This window comes from Mytilus trossulus, unplaced genomic scaffold (genome assembly GCF_036588685.1).
Source record: "Mytilus trossulus isolate FHL-02 unplaced genomic scaffold, PNRI_Mtr1.1.1.hap1 h1tg000158l__unscaffolded, whole genome shotgun sequence".
Taxonomy (NCBI): Eukaryota; Metazoa; Mollusca; class Bivalvia; order Mytilida; family Mytilidae; genus Mytilus; species Mytilus trossulus.
The window spans coordinates 1,574,123-1,592,020 of record NW_026963304.1 but is presented as its reverse complement, the minus strand read 5'-3'; the positions used below and the strand labels follow the sequence as shown (position 1 = coordinate 1,592,020).

General features: G+C 31.0%; 1 protein-coding gene across 6 annotated transcripts in view; it reads right to left on the bottom strand.

Moving 5' to 3' along the window:
• Window positions 1-17,898, bottom strand: part of LOC134700523 (zinc finger C2HC domain-containing protein 1A-like) — a 38,638-nt gene that overhangs the window by 17,975 nt on the left and 2,765 nt on the right. For 5 of the 6 annotated variants that reach the window (XM_063561906.1, XM_063561909.1, XM_063561910.1 and 2 more), the window contains exons 2-7: window positions 11,349-11,404; window positions 10,313-10,435; window positions 9,756-9,767; window positions 5,729-5,867; window positions 4,334-4,485; window positions 2,581-2,668 (exon numbers count right to left, since the gene is read on the bottom strand). In XM_063561906.1, the coding sequence (XP_063417976.1) occupies window positions 2,581-2,668; window positions 4,334-4,485; window positions 5,729-5,867; window positions 9,756-9,767; window positions 10,313-10,435; window positions 11,349-11,404 (570 nt within the window). The remainder of the gene's footprint in view (window positions 1-2,580; window positions 2,669-4,333; window positions 4,486-5,728; window positions 5,868-9,755; window positions 9,768-10,312; window positions 10,436-11,348; window positions 11,405-17,898) is intronic. The other variant, XM_063561908.1, reaches the window with a different exon arrangement.

Genomic DNA, 17,898 nt, shown 5'->3' with positions numbered 1-17,898 from the left:
AATGTGTCATTTAAAGCAGGTTGTTGGAATACTCAGGTGTCGAATTAGGCAGTTACAGTGTATATATGTCTTATGCTTTTAATAGATAAATTGATAGATTAAATATTGGTTTATAATTAAGTAATGTAGTAGCTGGGTCTCATTTAAAAGTTTAATGCATACTGTATGGTATTATAGACTTACTAAACCCATTTTGACAAGGAATTTGTAGCCAATGGAATTCTTATATTTTTTTATGTATGACTGTGTAGATTAATCAACTCAAATCTGATATTTATTCTTTCTTTCACTAAAAATTTTAAATTAAATGAAAAATACCAATGGTGTTCTGTAAAGCAGCTTTTTTTTTGCGAGCTATTTATTTTTCGCGACTTTCATGAGTAGAAAATTTTGCAAATATAAATAGTCACAAATATGTCAAACTTGGACTATTCTTTTTCTGTTTTCTTTAAGTAAATTTAAGAATTGTTGTGAACTGGCTCAAGCCGCTAAATGTGATAATGTCCGTGAAAATAAGTTGGTTTTCAGTATATAGAAACGAATCAACACAAGATAACCCCAATACAGTACATCTTAATGTGGTACCTAACACTACAGGGAGATAACTCTGTAAAATCAGCTAAACACTTTAATTACACTGCGTTGTTTAGTGAATATTAAGCTTCTAAATGATCAAAATAAGTGTTTGTCAAACCTATATAACCAGTGTATTTTTTTTCATAAAATGGTTGGTTCAAATTTTTTGAAATTTTTATATTTTTGTCAAAGGGTCAAAGTAAATACTTTGTCAAAATTTTATTAAAATCAAACGAGCGAACTTAATTTTTGTCAAGGGGTTGGGTACCATTTTTAGTCCTTATACATTTTGAATTTAATAATATTTCGTTGTCCTTTCATGTAATAAAAAATCTCCACATTGATTTTAATATCAGCTCTCTAAATTAACCTAGGTTTCTACCTACATAACACTAAAATTTAATCTAGCTAAAACAGCATGTTTGAAACAAACATTATATGTTAGCTTATAAAGCCATTAATTTACTTATCAAATATTGTTTTTTAAGCAATTGTCAATCACCTTAAAAATTAGACTAAAAAATAAAAAGTCAATAGTTGAACAAGCTTTGTCTATTGTATTAACTAGGCTGCCATGCATGAAAAATAAGATATGTTTAGATGTGAGTTTCCACTAATTTAATTATTGTAAAGTCAAATTGTAACTTAGCATTGTACATGTTGTAACACCATTATCATTATGGGTTTAGCAGTATTACATTTTTACTATGAGGATAACGGGTCAGCTCATTTTCTGATTTATCAATGATTTTTGAATAAATATTTTTATCTCCTTTTTTATTTAGTTCTATAGAATCCAAGTAGCCTGTATCCTTCACCCATTAACTATGCAGTGTATGCATGATAAACTCATGTCATTTTATAAGGAGAATAGGGGTTTGGTCAAAACGTCAACATCTACTGTAAATTAAGAAATTATTGCAAGTTTTAATATTCATTATTGAGATTAATGCAACTGGGTACATTAATTTCATGACAAAGAGTTCTAAAAAGGGGGAAAAGGAGACGGAAAACTATTAATCATATAACATTTTCTGAAGTTATTATTAGTCAGACGATAGATGCCAGGCGAAAGCAATAGCTCAAAATGGCCTTGAGGACAGATGAGCTATTAAAATGTAATTTATTTTCTCACTTAAACAATTTCGACCAACAGCTGCTACCAATGAAGGAAGTGATAGTAAATATTTGTCCTAAAACCCAAAATCAACAGAAATCAGAACAGACGAGTGCCGACCCTGTATGTCCTCGGTATTAGCATTCTAATGAAGGATAAAACACATCTCAGATACCTTGTCATAAGATAGAACACGATGAAGACTTGGTTGCTTGTTTGTCACTTTTTTTTGACAGAGGCTTTTTCAATTTTTTGCCTAGGGAAATAAATGGAATAATATTAGAATTCTCTGTTCAGTAACTATTTATCTTAGTATCATTCTTATCCTCAAATTAACGTCCATGTAGTGTAGATTCATAATTAGTCCTCAGACACCAATTTTTTGTGGATATCATGGTCACATGTGAACCACGAAATTAATGTTCAATGAATAAAATTTTTTCTATCGGCTTGTATGCAGACTGTGGCAAAACCATGATCATAAATAGCGTGAATATGTAAGTTCTCCATAATCCATAAAAAATTGGTACCCACGAAAATAAATGTACCCACAGTACTTATTTTTGTGAAAGTTTGTGTCTTGATAAATCATACATGAAAACAAACAGAAATCAAATTGAGGAATGCATTAACTGAAAATGGTCCTTTCTGTCATACTTTTTTGGTTGATTCTTGTTGTATAATTTAAAAAAAATAAACTCAGACATAAATTAATCTGTAATCGCTTAGTTTCTTCCTTTAATTTTCAAGTAAACAAATTCTTCTTTCAAGATATAAATCACAATCTACCGTATACAATATATTTGTGATACTGTTCCAATTACAAAATTGACAGAAAGGTGAAATACTTGTGTATACAGACCAATGATTTACCCACAATGCATTACCTGGTTGAGAAGCTGGTGCCCTGCCATAACCTGGACTATCTCCTGCTCCTCCTGGGCTGGCTTTTGCCTTTGGCTTAGGCGCCTGATACTGTAAAATACAAGTACAGTCTATCAATAAATTATACAATCCAAACTTTGTTCAAATGAGAAATCCTTTGTATAAAAAGTTAATAAATAACTTGAAACTTATATTTTGTGAGAACACTTCTGTAATAACTTTTATGTTAAAAAAATAAAAATGATAAAAAACTAGTGTTAGATTTCTGTTCATTGTTGTTAACAGCTTGTTATGGGGTATTTGTTCTGCTCATTGTTAAAGGTTGGTTGGACCCACGGCTTCCAAAACAGTCATATATTCGGGACAATTGTATAATGTCCAGTAAAAGTCTGGCTGGGCAAAGCATGAAATGGTCATCTACATTTTAGTTTTCAAGGCTTTTTCAGTCATTTTAACATAATTCACGATCTTTTTGACCCAACCTTTTGCCTTTAACATCCACACATTTCCGGTCATAAAATTGACATGATGATTATTTACTATCAAAACAACCACTAATTGAATACTTTCTAATTTTAATCAAGGCTTATTTAAGTTGTTGGACAGCTGAAATCTACCTGTTCAGGTGACAGGTAAACTACTTTCAGTACAGGACATAGTATAAATTTATCGGTCTATTCAAAATTATTTTCTTACATTTCAACGGTTTGCATCTAATTGATTAAGTCCAAAAGATTAAAATTATAAGAAATATGTTTTATAAACATGATTTGATAAAAAATTAAAAAGGTTTTAAATGAAAAATCATCAGAGCTATGTTATATGAACTAGAACACGTGTGCACATGTGCACAGGCGGGAAATTTAATTATGCATCCTACATTTCTTCAAAAATGCTAAAATTATCATTGATACCTGTATCTAACATTCATTTCAAGTATTTTGTTAAAGAAATAATGTGGAAAGAGCTTCTTCACTCAGTTATGTTTTGTAATCAAACATAGATTTTACATATATGTTAAATAGTTTATGGTCCATGTTTTAACATTGTCAAGTCAACATCCAGTTTTAAGAAAATGTGATTTTAAAAACGACAGTAAAGTTTTTGACAACGTCATTTTGAACAAATAAAGTGTTTATGGCAAATATGAGCACGCTAATGTGCACACTTTGAATGATGCACTGCCAATTTAACAGTTTACGTCAGAATATCAAAGCATCATTTTTTTTTAATCTAATGTCAATCATTGGGATGGCCATCTGATTACCATAATTGCCTTTTGTGACTAAGTCTTAGGGGTCAAAATTGGGATCAGATATAAAATGTTTGGTTGGCTTAAATATTTTTTGGAAGCCCTGCTTTGACCTATACTGTTATAATCTTTTTCATTTGGTCTTTGGCAGATATTTGTTTCATTTGCAGTCATACTAAATCTCCTTATTTCATATAGTACTATAATTTGACTTAACTCAATTAAATGTCATTATTCTATCATAACTAGTTTGTTTTTTTTAATATTATTTTAGCTTACCATATTATGAGCCATCATTTTAACTTACCGTATTACGAGCCATCAGTTTAGCTTACCGTATAACGAGCCATCAATTTAGCTTACGGTATTACAAGCCGTCATTTAAGCTTACTGTATTACGAGCCATCATTTTAGCTTACGGTATTACAAGCCATCATTTAATCTTACCGTATTACGAGCCATCATTTTAGCTTACGGTATTACAAGCCATCATTTAATCTTACCGTATTACGAGCATTCATTTTAGCTTTAGCGTTGGGATCGCCCTTAGTTGCCCTGTTAGGTATCCTGGATTGTTGCTCCTTACAGAAGTTTATATGCCTCTCAGCAGCTTTTGCATTAAATCTTCTGGCACAGTAAGGACATTGCTCATAATCTAAAAAGTCAGAAATAAAGAGTATATATTCTATCTTCACAGTAAGGACATTGCTCATAATCTTAAAAGTCAGAAATAAAGAGTATATTCTATCTTCACATTGGGGACATTGCTCATAATCTAAAAAGTCAGAAATAAAGAGTATATTCTATCTTCACATTGGTGATTTAATATTTGCACTGTTAGGTAACAGCATTTCAACGTTACATAGTATACAATGTTAAAACAATGTTTTTTGGGGGGTTAAATATAAGAATTCTTTTATTGAGATTGACTTTGTTAGAACATTTTATATTTAGTCTGAATAATAATCAGAACAAACATTCATGCCAAATGTCTATTACAGTAAAAGCCATTTCAGTTTCTAACACTTTTTTTAAGAATATTTTATTTTTAAAAAATTGGCTTAATTTAACATTAAATGTGTTCTATTGTTCCACTCAGGTGTTGCTATAGATTCTCTTAACCTTTAATTTCCTCATTGTCGAAGACCTCACTACAAATTTGAGATGAAGAACAGTAATAAAAGCACTGTTCCTTTGATTTTTGTGTTGTTTTTTTTTTGCTGTGCATGTTATGATTTTTGTGTCAAGAATTGTTACACAACATTTTTTGTTTTTCCTATTACATATTAACTGAAATCGTAGAGAGAGGTGAAAGAGGGTTGGTGATCTCCTCGTATTAAGGCCTGTATAAAATTCCTGGCTTAACTAGGTTAAAAGAGGGAGTGGCAGGAGGGGTAGGGTAAATCCTATATTTTAGACCTTTTTGGCATCTATGACTTACCTGGGTTAAAGAAGGGTGAGGGAAGAGGGGTAGGGTAACTCCTTTTTTTTTTAGCCTGTGAGACATCCCTGACTTACTTCAAGTAAGTTACTTGGGTTAATGAAGGGAGGGGAGGAGGGGTAGGGGATCTCTCCTCTATAAAACCTGACTTACCTGGGTTAATGGATGGAAGGGAAGGAATTATCCTCTCTACAAAACCTGTGTCTCATCCCTGACTTACCTAAAATGTAGGTTTATAGAAGGAGGAGGAGTAGGGGTTAATGGTGGGATGAGGAGGAGGGGCTGAGTTTTATTCCTGACTTACCTGGGTTTATAGGAGGATAAGGAGTAGGGGTTAATGGTGGGATGAGGAGGAGGGGCTGAGTTTTATTCCTGACTTACCTGGGTTTATAGGAGGATAAGGAGGAGGGGTTAATGGTGGGAGGACAGGAGAAGCTGAGTTTCCTCCCTGACTTACCTGGGTTGATGGAGGGAGGGGGAGGAGGGGGCAGGGGTTCTCCTCTTTCCAAAGCCTGTGTTACACCCCTAGCTGCTCTGACAGTATTGATAAAGTCTTGATGCTGCAATCTCCAGTTAGATTTTGGAGGTTTTACAACCTGAAAAGAGAGAATTCATTTCTTAATAAATTGTATATTACTACACTTTACAAACCTTCTATATTACAGTGAATTTGTATAATCAGTGATTATGTAGAATCACTGGCCAGTTTAGGGATTATATATAATCACTAAAATCTTCAGGGATTATGTATAATCACTAGAAAAAACTTCAGGGATTATACATAATAACTGAAATGGTGAAATAGTTTTATTTATAAAGAAAATTAATAAAAGTCATATTAAAACAGCATTACACTGTATAAACATCAATTGTAAAATGTTAAGCACAAAATATCAAAATGATAACCCTATTGCTTTAAATGGTATGCACAATATATTAAAATGTTAAACACAATGTATTAAAATGATATGCTAAACATCTGTTTTTACCAAAATATCTACATTTTAGAAAAATAAATCTTCACAAATTGAATAAGATTTTATAACCCGCCTAAGAGAAATAAAGTGTTCAGTAAAAACACCTGTAGGTACCCCCCTCAAAAAAGGGAATTAGCAAACCTTGAACTCGTTCGAGCAAGATACCATGTTTTTGGCCAGGCGATATCCTTTTTCAGACTTCTGATGAACAATTACAATTATGTTTTTTTGGGATTCTCTTTCCTTTTTACCCTGTGGAATTGCTATGAGAATATAACACCAAATGCCAACATCCTCTAAAATTTTGTTTTAATTGTCAATCCTTAGTTTTTCTATACATTTAGATGTGTAAGTTCTCTCAGACTCAGTCACTCTGTTTGAATTTCTTTTTCATTTGAACAAAAACAAAAAAACAAAAAACAGATGTTCCATAATCTTCTTCACCATTTGTTTTACATGTACCACAAATAACATGCTCTGTGGTTTTACAAATAGGACATAAATATCCATTTTTTGACGCTGGCTTTTAATAAACAAACTATACACAACAGGCTATTATTTGAACTTGGAATTATTCTTCATTATGGAATTTGCTTGAATTCTTGTTATTGAAATTTTAAATAAATTCCATGTTTATTCTGTACTGAAATGTTCTGTGCAGCGCACAACACTATTTAACCAAAATATATTGTATGGAAAGTGTTATTAACCGCTCAAAAGATTATAATACATGTACCGAATAAACATGGAATTTATTAAAATTTCAAGAAATTAAGCAAATTCCATAATTAAAAATAATTCCAAGTTCAAATAATAGCCTGTTTCATTTAAATTTATCACTATAAAGGGAATCTTGATATTATTAATTTTGAAGTCTTCAACTTTATCTCCAAACCCTGTGTTGGTTATATCTTTAAGATCATCCTCTGTGTTTAAAAGCAATATTATTTCATCTGGCAAGGAATATGAAAGGAAAAAATGATAATTTGTCTATATTTTTTTTTTATCAAACAAAGGATCCTTAAATTATTCATAATCCCTGAAATTATATTAGGGAATTTGTAGAATAATTATTAAAATGTTCAGTGATTAGGTAAAATCACTGGTCATTTTCAGGGATTATATATAATTACTAATGATTTAAGTGATTCTACATATTCCCTGAAAAATCAGGGATTCTACATAATCCCTGATTATACAAATTCAATGTAACATATATATATATATATATATATATATACAGTCAAATCTAATTATGTCTAGGTTGATCATTTTTAGTTCTTTTTAGGTCAATATGTACAAATGTAGCTAAACTGTTTCAGTTTTTATTCATTATTGGCTTTAACATATTCAGTTTTCGGCTTTGAGCCTCTCTGATGAAGGTAAATCCAGAATAAGGCTTCTGATGCATGAAATCTATAAAGTGTTGTTTTCATTTGTTATTTGTCCTTTATATCAAGTTTGAGGACAAAATGTAATCCTATTTTGGATGAATAAAATAATACATAAATTAGGCTGTAAGTTTTCTCGTCTGAATTGTTTTACATTATTCATTTGGGGATCTTTTATAGCTGACTATGGGGTATGGGCTTGGCTCATTGTTGAAGGCTGTATAGAGACCTATAGTTGTTAATTCCAGTGTCATTGTGGAGAGTTTTTTTCATTTGCAATCATACCACATCTTCTTTTTTATATTATCAGTCCTGTCAGAGTCCTCTGAAAAAGAATTTGTGAAATTACTTATCTATTATATGACATAATAACATTTTATCAATGATCTCTGTTTGTGTAAAAATCATTATATCCGTGCTAAACTGAATGAACAATAAAACTGGTGATATTAAAAGCTCAAATAAATGCACAATTAGGATTACATTAAGATCTATTCATTAATTGTCTCTTATTTTTCAAGAAACTAAAATTCCCGGTTTCAAAATCTACGGGTTTTTGGTTAAGTGCATTTGAAAATATTACCCAGAGTGCATCATTTTGTGATGAGACATGCAACAAAATGACAATTTTTATTCTCAAAATCAAGATACAAAAGGACAAATATTTGACACTATCAATTTAGAATTCTTCTATAATTTCATATTTCTTCAAGAGATAAACATAATATAATTGTTTGTTATGTTAACTGTTTAGTATTTGATATTCATTTTTATCTTCCTACAACAAAGACTCAATGTGATAGATAAGTCTGTCTCTGACATTATTATGACACAATAAATGTTCCATAAACTCCATTATGAACCAAAGATATGACTAACTTCCAATTGGCAATTATTTCAAATTTAGCTTGAGGTTTTATTGAAAATTCAGAAATCATTGTGTGCATTTATTATTGCGATTTTGTCATTTTTGACTTAAATGCGGTTTTAATATTTGCGATATCGAGAAAAATACTGTTTTATTCATATAATACTGAATCCACAATACTTGGTTTACAGCAATCCTTTTTAGACTAGGTAAACATCAAACAAGAGAAAAATAACACCAAATTTAATTCAGTAACTGACAGTGGAGTATAATCCAGGGATTTTGTAATGAACTGGGTTTTTTAAAAATAATTCCAACTGCTATGGAAGGGTATATATGCCAGTGTACTGACATTCATATTTGGTTCATAGTGAAATATTCTGCAGAGTCTTAAGATGCATGATTTACGACAATGATGGGTACACCTAACAGTCATACTTTAATAGTCACAATCCTATCGATGATCATATTCATTTACTCCTAAAATGTACAAGTCAAGCCAACTAAATAAATCTTTTTTTTTCAATTTTTTCTAGTTCATTTAAAATTTACTTTTAAGTTTCATTTTTGTTTGGGATAATTAGAGACAAGTCACAAATTGTTCCAATTCAGTTTTATGAAATATTTTCTGGTCAAAGAGAAAAAGAATTTAAGAAATTTAAGAAAAAGAAATTATTTATTTGGCCAATTAGTAATAATTGTATTTCCAAGACTAGTAAACACAAACCATTGATTTAAATGCTGCAAATTTGAGTCTGGCAGCAATGTATAATAGAGCCATACTACAATGTAACTAAATTTGCAACTGTAAAATCAAGGACATATGTTGACAAATATTCAGATGCATTATGACTTTTCAATTTTAATACGAAGGATATATTTCATCAGTATAATTTCTAAATAAGCATGATGTGATGATAGTCCTTTGCTACTAAGCATGTCATTTTGTTTACTTTTAGAAATTCCATTTCCAGAATCTTTGACGAATGAAGGCTAAAAATTAAAATTGACATTTCTCAGTGTAAAATTTACCAAAAATCACTGCATCAGAAAATGATTAGCAATCTAAACAAAATCAGTTCTCAGCACTTGTGCCTTGTTGTTATATGTTGCGCAGGCCCACATGTGACATATAAACAACGAGGAGAAAGTGCGGAGAACTAATTATAATTAGATTGTTTGATAAGTGAAATAAGATTTTGAGTATGAGATTGACTGTTTCAATGCTTTGTTTGTTTTTATACTTGCCTCTTGCTTGGCCTGTAATTGGTCGATAAGTTTATTATAACATTTAATATTGACAAGAATACATGTAAATAATACCAAATCTTGGTTCAGATTAATTAGGTAGACCTAGGATAAGGGACATAACTCTTATATCTATTGTACATTTGTGTAAATTCATTTTATAATTGTTTTCTAAGCTTCAAAGTTTTAATATAAATGTAGATTATAAAAGTTCTGTTTCGCAAAAAAACTTATAAAGCTATGAAGAAACTGCTTATAATAAACACAATATTGATTTAAAGAGTTATCTCCCTTTACTTAAGTCTACATACATCTGCTTTGTCTTTTCAAAGAATTGTGCACTCATAGTCCATCAGCTGATTCAATCTTTTGTGATTATACAATTACAATCAGACATGCCTTATTAATTTGTGAGTTTGTGTGTGTAATTTATGATAAACAACATCCTCTCTGTTTTTTAATCATCAGGATCCTCCCAATTTGAAGTTTTATGTGTAATTGTTTTTGTAATTAACATTGAAAATCAGTACTAGGTCCTGTGCACCAAGGAACCATACCTTTTTCTGAGACTGTTTTATCTGTTTATAGCTGACTTCTGTACCCTCCGCCCTCTGTTTGGCTGAATCAAATACTTTAGGCTTTTTTGCTGCAGTCTTTCTACAAATTGGTTCATGCTTGGACTAAAAAAAATTAATTTGAACAATTCTGTAAATTTAGAAATCATTTACATACGGTATAGCAGGTTTTTTCCGAGGGTGTAAAATTTCGTGATTTTCATTAAATATGGTGTTCGAAATATTTTGGTGGATTCAAAACTTTTATGTATACCTTTGCATTAGCTCTTTTAAACATGTTAAATTGGTGGAACTTATTTTGGTAATGTTGTTCTATCCGTGAAAATAAGAGAAAATCTACACACCACGAAAATAACCCACAGTACAGTATTAAACATTTCATTGGTTTAAATGATGCCACCAGTTTTAACAACATTTTTTAAAGTCGTATAAATAATTGTTATAAAAACGGAATTATTTTCATCAATGTCGTGAACATTTCTTTAATGTTCTGGAAAGGAATTACTAATTTAAATTTTTTCCAGTCAACATGAATTCTACATTTATAATAGTGGTATAAGGAGGTCCAGCATCAGGAGAAACAGACAAACATAAAGCAGGGATATAATAACATGTAATCATCCATTCATTTGATCTGCTTTTTCTCTTTGGTCTATATTTTTATAATTTATTTTGGATGTAACGCCTCTTCTGATTGGCTGACATTATTTTGTTATCAGCCCATAGACATAATTTAGTCATGTGACCGTGACGTCATCAACGTTTTTTCATGGTTTTCTACGGTTTAATATGGAATTTAGAATTAAATTATAAGAAATTACTGTAATATTTTTTCTGTCTATTCGAAATAACATAAAAAATGTGATGCACACTGTTAAATTATTAAACCCGCTACAGGCGTTATTCAGTGTGCACCAAATTTTTATGTTATTTCTTCATAGACAGAAAAAATATTAGTCATTCCTTAAATAAAGAACCTGCCTCTGAGATACTTTTTTGTATACATATATATAATTACCAATGATTCTGGAACAAATTGTCTACCACAAATCCTGCAGGGCTTTCTCACTCCAACTGTAAACAAAAAAAAATACTTATGTTAGATTAAATAAAAAACACAATTATTAACAGTTCAAACGGTCTGCTACCAGTACATACATTATATTGTGCCATTGTTGCAGTGTGATGCAAAATTGCTAGAAATACATGTATCTCATCATACAACTACAAGTAATAGATAACAAGCCACAACCATATATATACATGTGTAAGAGAAACAGGTATATCCTTATTATCCACCACCAAATTTTGCATGTTTGATTATCTCCCCTTAACCATAATTTATTCTTTAACATGCAAATCCTCAGGTTAAGTAAAGTTTCAGCAATATCATTTAATTTTAATTAGAAGATCTGCTTACAAGGCACATGGATAAAAGGACGGACAGACAGGGTGAATCATATGCTTTCTAAAAAAATGTTGGGAGAATCATCATCTGAAACTTACTCAAAGAAACAATACATTGTACATTAGGAACAGTATAAATCAAGAATTAGAGAAAACTAATGACACCACTTCTGACAATAAATAATAAATTCTCAACTAAATTGTTCAACAAATTAATGAACCCATAAAAAGATCCATTGATTGTTGTTCCCTTATTGTCCAGTGGCAAATATTTCATCCATGATCAGGACTCAAACAAGTTATTAATTAAGTTAAAAGTTGGTTGATCTGGATGAACAGCTGGTTTGATGGGAAAGAAATTTGAAGAAGAAAAAATAACAATCCTGCATTTACCTGCTACATCAGACATATTTGTTTTTGTTCGATGAACAAATTTTCATCATCTCATCTATAAATCAGATAATTTACTTTAAGTCATAATATCGATTTTATTTACAGTAACAGTTAATGGACATCAATACTATTAAACCAGGTGTGACAGTCAACAATAACTCATGCATGAATCACATGGAATTAAAATTCTTAACTTGTAATACACTCAAAGAAAAGTACTTTAAAGTTTACATTTTATTTCATTTAAGTTATTGTATAGATTATATTGATGCAACTCTTTGGTCTATTTAATTTGTTTTATTAAATGTATATACTCTGTTGTGTTTCAAGTGTATGAAACTGTCATAATATTTACATAAAACTATGTAGCAAAAATTATATATATATATGTATATAGATATAGGAAGATTTTTTGGTTTGAGTGCCAATGAGACAGCTCTCAATCCAAATAACAATTCATATTTAAGTAAACCATTATAGGTCAAAGTACGGCCTTTAACACAGAGCCTTTGCTCACACCAAACAGCAAGCTATAAAGGGCCCCAAAAATTAGTAATGTAAAACCATTCGAACGGGATTTGTATTTTTTGAGAGCAGATTATATCATGTATATATTGTGTCAATATCTGAAGAAACCTTTAACTTGGTTGTTGCTTTAATCAATTTTTAAGTGTTTAAGAAAGGATAGAGAAGGTATGATGAGGCATACAAATGTACATGTATAAACTAAAAAATAAAATGTGGTATGACAGCTGCCAACGAGACACCAGAGAACAAATGAGATAGATCATGCCTCTTGCATTTTAAAATTAAAAAGTATCGATCATTTTTGAATTTCGATTAACATATGTGTACATTGTACATAAATCTATGCTCAGTGCTCGGAGCACAAAAATCATGCTTGAAACACAAAATGCAGTATTTTGATTGGTTGATTCTTGAGTATGAGGACAAAAATTGTGCTGGAAAGTTTTTTTACCGCAAAATTTAGTAAAAAACTGACCAAAAAGCCATTTTGGGATCTTTTGATTAATACATTTGTATTTTAAAAAAACAAGCAGCAAAGACAAATAAATTGCAAAATTCAAATGACAGCATTTTAAAAATTTTGCAAATATTGTTTAGGTCTTGTCATCAATAATACATTAAAATTGCTGCACTGACATTTTATATAACTTTAATTTATAGTGACCTTCAGGTTTCAGTAAACATCCTTCTTTTTATGGCATTAAATCTACAGAAGTTTGATTGTAACATGTAATAAGATATCATTATATGAATATAGTTTAAAATATAGTATTGCATTTTGTTTAAATCAACTTTGCACTGAACTTAACCTGGCGTTATTTAAAAAAAAAAAAATCATTAATCTTTCATGTCACCCTTTCAATTTCAATGTATTATGATGTATATTTTATTTAACTTGCAACATTTCATATTTGACAAAACTTTCTGACAAACAGTTTATTAAACGGAGAAAACAGCTGACGTGTTATGATACACAACTGATCCATTCATAGACAAATCATTTAATCTTATATAGATCTCTAATATCAAATTACAACAACTGTCCAACAAGTCTTTGCAGGTCATGAGATTTAAAAAGAAATTTCATAAATGATATGTCATTATACATTGTGTAAAACATGCATTAAATTATAGATTTAGTTTTTTTAAACATGTCATGCATGTTAAGGAGGATTTTCAGAAAAAATTTAAACTTTTATTTTTTATTACAAATTTTATTTATTACCTTTAGTAGTTGTTACTTAATGATATGGTACAACAATCATTCAAAAAAATCAATTCGTTTTGGCCCCTGATGACTTTTAAAAGAATATATCATTGTCAAAGCTCCAAATTATCTCCCTTTGGTGCAAAAATGCCATTTTTTGGCATTACAATTGAAAAATCTTTTTTAACTCATTGGTGACTTATATTTTTTAGTGTTGTTTTCGAATAAGCTGTACATAAACTAAATAATTGTAAAATTAAAGCTATTTCTGTAATTTAGTTCTTTTTTTTTATTTCGATATTACCGCTGTTTCTCCTATTAGTTCAACAGAAAAAAAGGACATTTAATAAAATATATGCTTCTTCGAAGACAGATTGTGAGAGTAAACATGGTAAATGAACGGTGACCCCATTTTTTCCCCATTTTTCTATTAAGTATAAGATAAAGTTCATTTATAGAAAAATATAACAAAATCCTATATTAAATTAAAAATTTGATTTAGACCCGCTAGTCACCTTAAAGATACATGTATATATTAAATACAGTGATACACATGTACTGTCAAATAATCATAACATGAAAAAAAAATCTTTTATTTAATGACCATGATGACCACAATAAAATAATTAAATATCATCTACTAGATTAATTATTATGTAGATGTTTTTCCTAAAAACCCTTAAAGGGGCACTAGCTACGAGATAAACAAAAAATCCAAAGTAAGATTTTTTTTTGTTCAATCAATAATGAAAGTGAAATAGTGAAATAATAATTCGCTTTTAGCAGCCAAAATGGTTGAATTTTGTCAAATTAAGCAAAGAAACATTGATAATTACTTATTCACTTGCAAGTGAATAACTCAACCTCATTAAATCCGTATTCATGTGAACTTTAATTTAACCCCTAGCTACGGATTGCCAACGCATGCACTGTAAATGTGTTCTGGTTATTTAAAGAAAAAGAAAGTCAACAATGAAAGTTAAACTACGATAAATCATTTGATTACTGATTCGATCCATAAAAAATCATTCTAATACGGTTTAAAACAATGAGTAGCATATATATTTTTAATCTATAAAATAAAATCAAACAGACCTATTAAAATCCAATTGCATGTGTTGGTTTAATCTATTCACATCTTTATTTATGTTTACATCGCTTATATATGGTCATCTGAGGTCAAATCTATAGTTAATTGAGATGGCGTCTGGACTAAAATACACACGAAACAAACCTACATATTATCTACCCCATGCTCTGTAGACTGTTTATTCTAAACTTCTGGTAGTTTGGATAAATGTTTTACATTGTTATCAATCAAATATGAAATTTGAGTCAAATCGGTGACCATGGATTTGACAGCTAGTGCCCCTTTAAGATCACCCTGACTGAGTTTGCATTTTCAAAATGAAAAATTAACACGATTACAATGAAGGCTAAGAAAAAGTACATAGTCAATCTAGCCATTTATAAAAGGGGGCTTCTCAACCCAGGATAAAGGGGGCTTCTCAACCCAGGATAAAGGAGGCTTCTCAACCCAGTATAAAGGGGGCTTCTCAACCCAGTATAAAGGGGGGTTCTCAACCCAGTATAAAGGGGGCTTCTCAACCCAGGATAAAGGAGGCTTCTCAACCCAGTATAAAGGGGGCTTCTCAACCCAGGATAAAGGGGGCTTCTCAACCCAGTATAAAGGGGGGTTCTCAACCCAGTATAAAGGGGGCTTCTCAACCCAGGATAAAGGAGGCTTCTCAACCCAGTATAAAGGGGGCTTCTCAACCAAGGATAAAGGGGGCTTCTCAACCCAGGATAAAGGGGGCTTCTCAACCCAGTATAAAGGGGGGTTCTCAACCCAGTATAAAGGGGGGTTCTCAACCCAGGATAAAGGAGGCTTCTCAACCCAGTATAAAGGGGGCTTCTCAACCCAGTAAATAGGGGGTTCTCAACCCAGGATAAAGGGGGCTTCTCAACCCAGGATAAAGGGGGCCTCTCAACCCAGGATAAAGGGGGCTTCTCAACACAGGATAAAGGGGGCTTCTCAACCCAGGATAAAGGGGGCTTCTCAACCCAGGATAAAGGGGGCTTCTCGACCCAGGATAAAGGGGGCTTCTCGACCCAGGATAAAGGGGGCTTCTCAACCCAGGATAAAGGGGGCTTCTCAACCCAGGATAAAGGGGGCTTCTCAACCCAGGATAAAGGGGGTTCCAACCAGATATCCCCATTCAAAAGCATTGATTGTCATGGCTATCCTGTGCTACTTTCTGGCCTGTATATTTTTAACAAATTAAATTAAATAAATATTTTAAAAACATTCCGTTTCATTTAAAGTTAATCAATTTCAATTTCAATTTAGGTCTAATTTTAAATATATTCAAAATTCCACACGCTATCTGTAATTAGATCTTTAAACTATTTTTAAATAGAAGCCTGTGTACTTTATGCCTCATTTAAAAGTCCTATAAATGGAAATAAATGATACTTGAGATTAGCACAGCTCAATAAGGGTGGTGGTTTAAATTCTTTAATGATATTGTGTACACTATGCTTCTGTTCATTTAAGCTGAGAGATTGCAACGCTGCATTACAATAATTCTGGGCGGTATCTGTGTTTATCACAACATCTCCATGTAAATACTAGATATAAATCAAATCATCTAAAGATACACAGTTTATTATTTAAAGTAGTATCACTGTATATGAGTACTCTGTCATCTTAGGTTTCTCTTGACAGCAGCGACTGAAATTGATTTTTTGAGTTTTATAAAATGAATCGCAAATTCTTTAACAAGGTGTTTGAATAAATAGCTTAAGTTTTCCTAATATGTTCATACGTTAATACGTTAATACGTTGATACGTTAATATGTTAATACGTTAATACGTTCATATGTTAATACGTTCATACGTTCATACGTTAATACGTTCATAATACATTCATACGTTAATACGTTAATACGTTCATACGTTCATACGTTAATACGTTCATACGTTAATACGTTAATACGTTAATACGGGATGGTACATTAGGTAAACACATTTTTCAGTCAAAATTTTTTTCAGTGGTTCAGCCTTTCTTCATTTTAAAATCCATCTATGGGAAACTTATTAAGTTAAATTCAAAACAAGAAAAAAATTATATAAATTTATAAAAGATTTTAAGTTCAATGCATTTTCTGAAATAAATGTACGTATCTATATATAAGATTTCCTTTATTGTAAAATGTCATTATTGATCATAATCATCATGTTCTTACCATGCTTACCAAATGTACAATAAAATTGAGAATAAAAAAATGGGGAATAAGTCAAAGAGACAACAACCTGACCATAAAACAGACAAAGTTACAGCCGAAAGGCCACCAATGGGTCTTCAATGCAGTGAGAAACTCCCACACCACACACTTCAGCTGGCCCCTAAACAAATATGTAATAGTATACCAGTTCTGTGATAATGATGTCATACTAAGCATGCCAAATTTGTGGGTAAACAAAAATCTCTGTGTGCATATATAGTGAAATTGAACATGTATCATAATCTACATGTACATGTATTTTTAACAAGTGAGTGATGGTGACTGAGCTTAACCATTTGTGTTTGTGTAAAAAGTTGAGGACTATAGAATAAATGTGTAAAAAGTATGGAGTTATAAATTTATTCAAAGTATTAAATTTTCAAAGAACTAATTATTGTGTGATGGTTAAAATACAATGCATACAGTTATCTCAAAAATATGGCAAACAATTTGAGTTTTTTTACGCCCGGGATAGGACGTATTATGGTATACCGTTGTCTGTCCGTCCGTCCGTCGTCCACACTTCGGACAATAACTCAAAAACGCTTTCACCAATTTCCATGAAACTTAAGTGAATTGTTTATATTTATTGACATAAGCTCCCTTTCGTTTTTTTTTAATTTCAGATTTTAAGTTTTGGATTTATGGGGCTTTATTCATAAAAATGGGGGGATTTTCAACACTTCGGACAATAACTCAAAAAGGCTTTGACCAATGTCCATGAAACTTTGGTAAATTGTTTATA